At 39.2% G+C, this 10,709-nt stretch overlaps 2 protein-coding genes across 7 annotated transcripts; one reads left to right on the forward strand and one right to left on the reverse strand.

Moving 5' to 3' along the window:
- Window positions 1–932: 932 nt before the first annotated feature.
- On the forward strand, window positions 933–2,074 carry tifa (TRAF interacting protein with forkhead associated domain). Its single transcript, XM_025054909.1, has 2 exons — window positions 933–1,068; window positions 1,205–2,074. The coding sequence occupies exon 2, from the start codon at window positions 1,230–1,232 to the stop codon at window positions 1,815–1,817; it is 588 nt and encodes a 195-aa protein (XP_024910677.1). The 5' UTR covers window positions 933–1,068; window positions 1,205–1,229; the 3' UTR covers window positions 1,818–2,074.
- Window positions 2,075–3,593: 1,519 nt separating this feature from the next.
- LOC103391328 (RNA-binding protein 4B-like) lies at window positions 3,594–7,743 on the reverse strand. Of its 6 annotated transcripts, XR_001761044.2 has the most exons (6): window positions 7,480–7,743; window positions 6,611–7,037; window positions 5,922–6,525; window positions 4,310–4,382; window positions 3,918–3,974; window positions 3,594–3,843 (listed from the first exon to the last, which is right to left on the reverse strand). XR_001761044.2 is itself a non-coding variant. In XM_017038474.2 (4 exons), the coding sequence occupies exons 2-3, from the start codon at window positions 7,017–7,019 to the stop codon at window positions 5,942–5,944; spliced, it is 993 nt and encodes a 330-aa protein (XP_016893963.1). In that variant the 5' UTR covers window positions 7,020–7,037; window positions 7,480–7,743; the 3' UTR covers window positions 3,594–4,382; window positions 5,922–5,941. The 6 variants fall into 6 exon arrangements, 3 of the variants coding, with proteins under 3 accessions (XP_016893963.1, XP_016893962.1, XP_008325775.1); XR_003049510.1 differs by having other exon boundaries at window positions 3,594–3,974; XR_001761043.2 differs by having other exon boundaries at window positions 3,918–4,382.
- Window positions 7,744–10,709: the final 2,966 nt, after the last annotated feature.

Below are 10,709 nucleotides of genomic sequence, written 5' to 3' on the forward strand. Positions count from 1 at the left end.
CTATTCTGTCTATGTTCCGTTTTATTAAAGTTTTATGGTCCAGTTGAATTGATTCGATTAAAATCTAAAGGATAAAAGCAAGAAATCAACAAAACTAAGGTTAAACTGATCTTAATGAGCTCTGTTGTTTTGATTGTCTTAAGCAATGATTCGTTTTTGTATTTCTATTGTTTTTGTTTTCAAATGAAAAAATATACTTTCGGAGCACTCATACAACCACAGCGCACTAAAAAGGGCTTGGTAGTTGTTTTAGAGTTCATGTCGAATCTGCTGTCTGCAGATTTTAAAAAAAATCAATGCTCTAATGACATTCATTTACTCTCACATGGGTACCTTTTCGACCAACTGTCAAAGTCACGCATCCGATACGTGTTTGTAAATACACCACAAATGTGAAAGTATGAGGTAACTACTTTAGTCTAAATTTTCATCACTCGGGACTTTTCGGATCTGTGGTGCTACATTCACTTGCACACGTAAAATTGTGTTTTAGACAATAAATAGCTAATGTTTAATTTTGGTGACTGCTTTTTTTTAATGTCACATTGATTTTGTCACTTATCATAAAGTCAGTCAAGCATAATTAATGTCACATTGATTTTGTCACTTATAAAGTCAGTCAAGCATACATTAAAGTATTTGTGTTTCCAATCGTAATAGGTTGAACGGTTTGAAGATTTTTCAACTTTTTGTAAGCAAAAACAAAGAAAACTTGATTTTGATTTATTTCAATTCACTCTCTCCACATTATATTAGTAGGTGTATTTAAAATTCGTTAAATACGTTTTCTAATACTAAGAGTGTTAAAAAATCAAATAAATTAAATAAATCTGGTAGCTGTAAATGGCCTTTCCCCCCTTTCTATTCCCCACCACATCACTTTGGATTTAGAGTATAGTGTACATGAACGTACCATCGTCACGGCTGGGTCTTGTGAGAAGGGGCAGGACAAAACTTTACGCTTTCATTTCTTGCGTCAGGGTTTTTCCGTCAGTTGCCTTAGAGCTGCATGTGGAATGTGGAAAGGAAACACTCTGCCTGGATATACACAATATAATCAACACAGAGGTAAAGCGCATTGATTTATTGGTAATATTTGTTGTATAACTAACGTTAAAGTGCAAAATAATGTAGTCTAAAATGCATTTTTGCAATGTCTCCTATTATGGTTGATGTGTTTCTCATCCTGAAATAATTTTCTCAGGACCATCATTTCTCAGTATTCCATCATGAATGCTTCTGAGACGATGGAGACAGAAGAGGATCTCCTGACATGTCTCCACATCAAACTCTTTCACCCTCGACAGAGTTATATGGCCGTGTATGGAGGATTGCCCTTAAAAGACAGAATACGACACTCAGCCGATGAACCTCTCAAGTTTGGCCGTGATTCCCAGGCCTGCACATACACCCTCAGTGACCCTCGGGTGTCCCGTAAACAGCTGGCCCTCCATGCCTACCGCACACCCCGCAGCCCAGACATGCTGTTTTCCATTCAGAACCTGAGCCAAAAGGGGCGACTGTTAGTTAACAATTCAAGTCTGGGCTACCTGGAGAGGATGGATCTCCCAGAAAAAGTCCTCATCCGGATAGGGGATTATGAAATGCTGATCACCTGGGAGTCTGGTGAGGCCAAGGCAAGTTTCGAGGTAGAGTTCGAGATCCTGTCAGTGTCTCTTACCAAGGACACATGTCCGTGTGTTCCCACCACAACACCAGTTATGGATACTGGCTCAGGTTTTCCTGACGGTAACCCTGCTGAGCTGATGTCATCTGGCCCTCTGGAGATGGACGAAACACTCGCATGTTTTTCCTAATGAACCTGCCTTATCTGACTGTTACATACATTCCATTCATTTTTTCCCCTGCAGGTTTAGGCAATATGTAGAAACATTAGATGCCATAGAGACTTATACAACCACTATTTGTAATGTGAGTGTTTTTACTAATATATTAACATGTATTTAATTTTCTATATATTAACAAGCTGTGAGTTTGTGAACTACAAATACTACATGTTTGGAAGCTGTTATTATTCCCTCTATCCTGTGGTGCATAAACAGGTTTTTGGTAACTCTTTTGTGTCTGAATCCTCCTTATCAGCTAACATTCCAGCGAAATAAAACCCTCTCATTGGTTTATGTTTGACCAAACAAAGAGTCTGGTTAAAAGTTCCAGTGTGTTTTACGTGGGAATTGACCTCTAGTTGCAGTTAAAGATGGGGTTTAGAACAATCCATGTAGACCAATTACAAATAGGAACTGTCAGGAACTATTTTACAATTAGCAGAAAAGAATGTAAGTTTTGTGGTTAAAAAAAATACTTGGGAAAAAAATGGGTTTTAGTAAAAGAATGTAAGTTTTGTGGTTAAAAACTGTTTTTAAAAAAATACTTGGGGAAAAAAAGGGGGTTTTAGTTACGGTATATAACACAATGAGACTTAGAACTCCAACTGTATGACTAAAATAAACAAGTTTCACCTCACCTCAATAAAATTGCAATGCAGCTATTAAACCCCACCCAAAATTTCCTGGCACCGTGTGACAGTGTCATCCTCATTTTTCTTGAGATAAGATAATCTCTATCAATCATCAACAAATGTCATTGTCAACAACACAGTCATTAAAGTAAAATAAGTTTCTGCCATTTTCTTTACCATAACCCTGACAAACAGCGCTTATGATTTTTGTCAAAAGTGTAATGGAGTCCCTTATTTGTCCAACAATGGGGAAGTTTATAGTATGAGTGTTACAGTGTGGTTCCTCTGAGAAATAGTGTCATTTCAACACCAGCCCCCTTGAACCTGTATTTTGTTGTGCTATCAAAAACCATCATCTGCATCACGTGCATATTTGTGCATAACATGTGTGCACATATAAGACACACTAGAAATCTAGGCTTTATAATACACAAATCCAGCTTTTCACACAAATCATGATTTGAGAAATTTGTGAGCAAGACACATTTTAAGCAACAAAAAGGATTGATGAGCAAGAAAGGGTTTTCAAGACTGTTCAAACAGGTCTTGAAATCCCTTGGGCTAAAATATTAGGTAATAAAAATCTACTCAAAATGCATGATACAACGTGGGTTACCAAGTCATCACTGTCCTACCCTTTTGATCAGATCTTGTCATAAACTGTAGAATGACACTATAAATGCACTTTGTTAAGCCATTGAGCTTTCAGCTTTTGTACAATTAAAGGTTTACCACTGAACCTCAAACACTATTGATAGGTCACCTGGGACATAACAAATATGCCATGTAGGCAAGATTTACTGCAAAGTTGATGCGCAGAGTGATTCATTCTACACTTTTTTTTAAACTTGTATATTGCCCCACACACCATCAAAGGATGATTTCTAATGGCCTTCAGTGAAAGCAGTTTCAGTATCTGACCAACATGGATTATCAGCACAACATTTAACAAAGGTCAGTACAAAAAGCTGTCGCTCAAGGAAGGAAAACTGTTAGTGATAGGGTGTTTTCGAAAAGCCTGATGACACAGCTGAGTTCGCAAAACTGTATGACTTCCCTTTTACTTTGTTTGCAAAATCCAAATATCCAACATGAAAAAAAAAGCAAGAAAGGCTTTTTTTAAAGAAACTTTATTACTCAAAATAGTTAAGAATTATATGAAAAAAATATAATGATAACCCTAAGTGGAACAGATGAGTCCAGAAACTGTCCCCCTCCACCCCCCATTCCCCAGTCAAGTTTAACCAAGACAAAAAAAAAAATCACCCACACCATTAAGTGGTAGGAGTGATTGCAAAAATATTCCCTTACCATCGACCGAACCAGAGAGATATGCCATGGACTGAACCGGACCATTTCACCACCTGTACAACCATGAGAATTCAGTTGAATTAGACAGTGCTCATTTTAAAACACCAGTAAAAAGACAAAGTCCTACCTTTCACTTCATGGTGTTAAAATAAACAAGGTCCTTGGACTCAATTCAACATATGACCTGCAACAGATAGAGATAACATGGAATGTCAACATCTGCTTGGTCAATATTTTTACCAGTTTGATTATAAAACTGCCAAGTGGTTAAATTCAATGTTGCAGCTCAAAAAAACCCAAAACAAAACAAACATCAATTTCACTTTTTCACTTCACTTGCATAAATAGAAAGTACATCAGACAACAACCACTTTCGATGCATTTTTTTTAAATATATAAAAGTCTAATTTCTACTTAATATTGTGGGGTGAATGCACACTTAAAATGAAATCTGTGTGATAATTGAAAATGTAATTGTAAGTGTAAGTGTAAAATATAGAAAAATGTTATAATACATACCTGTTCTGCAGGACGATGAACATCTTCCAAGGATGACTTACCATGAGCTGGTGCCTTCAGCATGGTCTAAAAGCTACAAAGAGCAAAGATACGAAAAACACCAACACTAAATGCAAATTTTTGGTACAAATACAAGACATTCAAGTTCAAAGTTAGTAACAGCCATAAAATGTGTAGGAGTGAATCCCCAATTTCAATCATTATGGTTGGCCCTGTACACCGGTTTGTTAATCTACGTTACAGATTAACTCTTCCACGACGATTTATGGGCCAATGTACAGCAAACCAAGAACGTCTTAAGAATGCAAAGGACGGAGGAATAAGGTTTGAATTGATGTACAAAAGCTATGGAAATAGATAAAAGAATCATGCATTTGCACTGCAGTGGCTCCTCACTTGCCTTGTTGCGAAGGCAAAGACAAACTGATGCAGGTTTTTAGTGGACCTAAAACTGGCTGCTGCGCACAATGAACACGAGCGGAACAACTTCATAGCATCTGTCGAGCTAATAACTCATGAGCGTAAGGGGTGGATCAGCGGAATATAGGTTAAACGCCGGAGTGTCATTGCATGCACCTGGCCTCGTGAACATCCATTTGTTGCATGATGCGGCTATGAAGCCCTGGCAGTGGAATAAGTTGACAGTTAAAACGCAATATTTGGTTTCAGTTGTTTATTAAAAAGCGTTCCAATGAAAAGCAAGTTGTGAAGTAAATAAAATCATACAATGAGTTACTGAGGTCCTATTCTCGCAAGAATAGATAACACAAGGTAGAAAAAGAACAAACTCACACTGAAATTTGATTTGTCATGCTAACATGTGTCGCAAACTTAGGATTATACAACCTGCCACACCAAGTTCTACACTGAAGCACTTTTCAGCTCAGCTTTTCTGTTGATGGGATCAACAACAGTGTCTGCAAACAATCTTCCCATGTTACAAGGTCTAGTTAAACTTCCAGGGGCCCGGTTCATTTAAAAGATTTAAAGATAGACTGTGCACTTTGTGTAGCCCTGCGTCACACAAAAGAGTAAACACCTAAGCCAGCAAACTAATCTATTAAGGAAATAATGTCTTCGAAGATTTTTGACAGTGACAGGCAGAGGGAAAGAAAAGCATAAAACAATTCAGGAAAAAAAAAAAACGTTAACTGTAGACAAGGAAGCGTATGTTTTAAATACGGGGTTGTCCGCAAAACAGTATCTTCCAGTAAGTCTCAGGAGAACGCAACGCAATCCGCCAAAGACGAGAGGGGGGTGTATAGCGCCACGTGCATCAGCAGACGACGACGGCGGCGATCTTGTCATATTCTAAACCTGAAAAGAAAGCACACACCACATGTCAAGGAGCGCATTTTATTCAGGGATCGCGCAAGACTGATCTCTGACGATAAAGCAGCATATTTTAGGATATTACCAGAAGTCTGGATTGTTAGTTTGTCATAGTGAATGAAGGTAAGTTGCATAACCGAGGAGCTTGGAATGATTCATGTGATTCTCGCCCTAACATTGATTTCTGTTTTTTCAATTGTTTACGTGTCCTATTATTGAATCCTTCAACCGGTGCAAAAGTCCGATTTGGCACGTCATGCCAACATCTTTAAATTCTTACCTTGTCTGGCAGTTAGGTGCCTAGTAGTCTGCATAGCGTGGAGGAGGCGGCGGAGGTGGCACCCTGTCCGAATAAGAGTCCCTGGGCCTGGGGGCTCCATACAAGGGCGTTCTAGACATTGGAGAGATTCTGGCACGCTCATAGGAGAAGCCATTTCCCGCAGATGGAGCAGGTGGTGGGGGTCTCCTGATTGGGCTTCTGTCTCGTGTCATGTAGGATGGTGGTGCCAGTGGGCGCCGCTCATATGGATCAAGGGACCCCATTCCAAGGCGTTCTCTAACCAGGGCTGAAGGGGGAGGGGGAGGAGGAGGAATTGCTCGTCTGTCATCATAAGGACGAGCTCTGTATTTTTCATAGTAATCCACCACTCCATAGCCATCTCTCTCGCCATAGCCGTGATCAGGATAAACTGGGCGCCTCGGAGGAGGGGGCGGTGGAGGGGGAGGAGGGTATGCAGACATGCGGCTTCTGTAAGGATGCTCCGGTCCCATACTTGGATAACGGGGAGGATAATAGCCTCCCCTAGGTGGAGGGGGTGGATAAGGCTCCATTTCAGGTGCTGCTCTGGGTCTGCTTTTAGAAATTTGAACGTGAATGCGCTTTCCTGGTAAGATAGGAAACAATACCTCTTAACTAGATGCACATACACATGAGCATCAAGAGAACAGCGCAACAAAATATTCACTAACCTTTAAATTCGGTGTCATCCAGGCCTTTTATTGCATCCATTGCCTCATCATAGCTGCCCATATGTACAAAGGCAAAATCTTTAACAATGGCGCATTCTGTGACCATGCCATATTCTTCAAAAAGCGCACGGAGGTCATCTTCTGACCCCTTTTCAACGTTGGCAATGTGCAGTTTGACAGGGACTTGGTTCTTCCCTCTGCTGAGTTCTACATTGATAGGTCTGCCGTTCAGCTTGTGGAGATGGAGCTCGCGAATGGCTTTAGTGGCAGCCTTACGATCTTCCATATGGACAAAGGCATAGTTTTTATATTTGGCGCATTCTGTCACTGTGCCGAACTGAACAAACAAGGCTTCAAGTTCGTCCTTCTCGGCATCCTGGGACAAGTTTCCAATAAAAATTTTCACCATGCTTGCTCCAATATCAGTCTGTGGGGGGGAAAAATATACGAATTAACACAGCCCCCCATGTCGTCACAGACCACTGCGAGCAGATCGTTAATGGCTAACACCATTGTATGTAAATGGAAACTCGGAGGGAAAACATGCATTTAGCAGAGATCAAATGACCTAAGCAAAGCATTCATATCCACCGTGACCTCATTTTTTAATTTAAGATCAATTTAATGTTAGTGTTATTCCCAAAATATACTGTGTGAACTTCCTGGCCTGGCCCGTTTGAATGGCATCTGTTAGCAGGCTAACGGTAGCTAACAGCCATTTTGTTAGCAGGGTACGAATAAAAACCAACCACGAGAGTCAATTACGCCAAAGGGTGGTTTAATTTGAAATTGTGGAGACTAATAATGTTCTTTACATCGTTGTAGGTAGACGGAAACTGTATTTTAAATAAATACAAAATTATACTCACGTACAGACGCGGAACCCTGAAGCCGAAACTTTGAGTTCACGAACAGGAAATGCCGGCTTAGCTATGTACACTAGGATGTTATTCTGATTGGTTGGCTGACATGTCAATCAAAGGCAGATGGAACTCGACTGAATACAGGTATTACTTGTTTTGTAAGTAAACTAGCACAAAACACTAAGCTATTAGCCTAGAAAATGTACAAGAAGTATTTGGGAAACTATTATATGTTATATTAAGATCTAATTAAATGTTGAATAAAGTTTCGTTATTAGGATCTGCAGTTTTGTTTTAAAGTAGCTGTGTTATAGTGGTCACGTTTAAACTAAATGCTAAATTATTGCCTGATACCAGCTGGTCACAAGACCCTCCGAACTCGTCCTTTTATGTTTTATGCTTTGTTCTCAAAATACGTAATAATAATAATAAAAATAATTAACCCGAGGGATACTCCGTAAAACTAAACATTTTAATAATAGCAGTAATACACATATTTTGTAAATCGAGCTCTATCTATGTGTTTATTATAATGTATAAAAACACATTGATAGGTCGAGATTCTTGTAATCCAGGTGCGTAGAGTGTAGCACCATCTTGTGGTCAAGTTTCATATGGAGCTTAACAACAAATATATTAAGTAGTGATTTCTTCCACCTCTGGCCATAGCAAAGCAAAAATGTTTTATTATTTTATCCTCTTCTGAACACATGATTTTTCATCTAATTAGCTTTAATGAGCATCACAACCTGGTGTTACTTTGCTCACAAAATATTTTTTTAAATACACACAATAGGTTATAACAAGATAATCCTGCCATTGTATATTGTGTTTGCCCTGCCATTCGTTTCACATAAATGTCGTTTTGGTATATTTTCCATAAAACAACTCTGATTAATGCAGATATTTTTGTAACAATCATGTCAAAAAACTAAATAAAAATATTTCAAATTTACCATAACCATCAAAGATTTAGTTTAGTGTTAATTAAAACAGCATATTAATTCACTGTGTGTGGAAATCCTGTAACGAAATTCTCTTTTAATAATCAAACATGTGTTCTTCGGGAGACTCAAAATGTTTTAATTAACTGTCATAATAGATAAATGTGTGCTACTTCCTTTAATACGTATTTTACTTTTTGCTAAATCTGAGCTTCGCTCTTTTTTTCTGTAGCAATTGTTTATATATATATATATATGTGTGTGTGTGTGTGTATATATATATATTGACATTAAATGCAATCTGCAATTTGTCTTTGTTCATTCTTCATAGGACATACTTTTATCAACTAAAAGATAATGCCAGACCACATTCTAAACAAATCACTTAAGTGTGTTTTCCTTTGTTGACAGAGACCATTCATTCCGTCCAGATCTTTCTGCTAGTAAAACTATGGCTCATCCTGACAATTAATGGCTAACATTATTGTAAGGAAACGGAAATACAGATGCAACTGAAGGTTAAAGGTCTATAACTGTTAATAAAAATAATAATAATAATAATAATAACAGAGTTACAGTAGGGATACATTTTACAGTGAGTCTTTGCAACTGACAGAGCAGGTGCCATCAAGTGCATAGTTGCAACTCCTAGGAGGCACCACTAGGGATGTGTGGTTCCACTGGGAATCAAAGTCAGAACTCTCTGCGCTTTGCTTGCAAGTCAGGCATGCTTACAACTACACTACTGAACCACAATAATTCTATCAAGCAAGCTAAGCAAGCTTTAGTTAGCCAACAGCCCTTCTGAAAGTGAAAGTGAACTACTTGTCATTGTGACACAGCACACCACTGCACACAACCAAATGTGACCTCTGCCAAAGTGAACAGTGGAGCAGTGTGTGGGGACGGTGCGTTGCTCAGAGCACCTCAGAGGTAACTTGGCAGCCTTTGGGATTCGAACCTGAAGCCTTCCGGACCCAAGTCTGCTTCCTTAACCAATAAGCCACCACTGCCCTGCTCTGTTAGCAAGGAAGCGATTAATAAGCAACCACTGGAGTCAGTAACACCAAAAAGTGGTTCAATTTGAAAGTGTGTCAACAAAAGCTGGAGATTCAGAGAGACTGTAGACTGTCAATCAAATCCAATCAAAGAAAATGAGCTGTAATGGGCTCAGTGGAAAACCTCTCAGCGCTAACCCTCTTGAAACATTTTTACGTTTTCATTGTTCTGGAAAGAGCAGCCGAGTTGTACACGGTTGCAAAGTGATTTTGTGTTAAACACAACATCGCTGCAGTCTGTAAATAAAACATTAGATAATAATACCAATTCTGGCTGCTTTGTTAGGAATGAGGGACGGAGTTTTAAAGAAACAAAGCGTTGTAAAAAAGTTATATACCAAACAATGAAAAGTCCTTTATTGCCATCAGAACACGAGTGAGAAAACCAGAGACAAAAATCTGACAGAGTGAGGAGTCGACTGTACAACCAGCATCCACACACCCAAACGCACAGCAGCCTTTGAACAGGACAATGGGGATACACATACATTAGGGAATACAGTACTCACACAATGAGGTATAGAGGTAAAACGCAAACACACCAGTAGGGCTTCGTTCACCACCCACACCCACACACACACACGTACATACATGCAGCTAAACCAAGGTACAAATACTCGAGTGCTCGTTCATTCTCTAAAAACACAGCGCACAGGTGAGCAGAAATGTGTAACAGCAGCAGCATCTGGGTCATCTCCAGTCTCATCTCTCAACACCTTTGGTCAAGTGTCATGCATGATGTTGCCCTTTTAAAATGTAATACTTTGTATTCTATCACTTGTGTCCACCAATATAAACTAGGGTGTTTTGAGCGGATGGGTGAGTTTATTTATTCTCCCTTTTTCTAACTCTCTCCTCAGGGTCGAGTTTCCACTTTAGCTGGACATCCAGTGTGTACATTAGCAGCAATTCTAGAGAATGAGACAATGGCTTCATAAGTCGGATTATTTTCGCCCTATCCTCATGCACAGTACAGGCACCACCTATGACATGTTTACTAAATGCCATGCAGGTTAGAAAAATAGACTGCAAACTCACAAGACAGAGAAATCAAGGTTCGTCTCCAGAGAACAAGTTGATTTCACTTGAATTTTTTATTTCTTTTGCTTTTTTCTAAGATGTGGAAATAGCAACAAAAATTGAGAGCGGAAACCAAGACAACAGTAACAACATGAGCAGAGAGCCACTGAGGTCTTACAGTTCCTCTCTTACTCCATTTGCCGACCCATACTGC

This window comes from Cynoglossus semilaevis, chromosome 1 (genome assembly GCF_000523025.1).
Source record: "Cynoglossus semilaevis isolate Cse_v1.0 chromosome 1, Cse_v1.0, whole genome shotgun sequence".
Lineage (NCBI taxonomy): Eukaryota > Metazoa > Chordata > Actinopteri > Pleuronectiformes > Cynoglossidae > Cynoglossus > Cynoglossus semilaevis.

Bases quoted from the DNA above. Each gene is read 5' to 3' on its own strand.
- LOC103391328 (XM_017038474.2), bottom strand. From the start codon at position 7,019: ATGGTGAAAATTTTTATTGGAAACTTGTCCCAGGATGCCGAGAAGGAC. The intron at 6,526-6,610 runs GTTAGTGAATAT...CTATCTTACCAG, and splicing joins GGATGACACCGAATTTAAAG to GAAAGCGCATTCACGTTCAA.
- tifa (XM_025054909.1), top strand. From the start codon at position 1,230: ATGAATGCTTCTGAGACGATGGAGACAGAAGAGGATCTCCTGACATGT.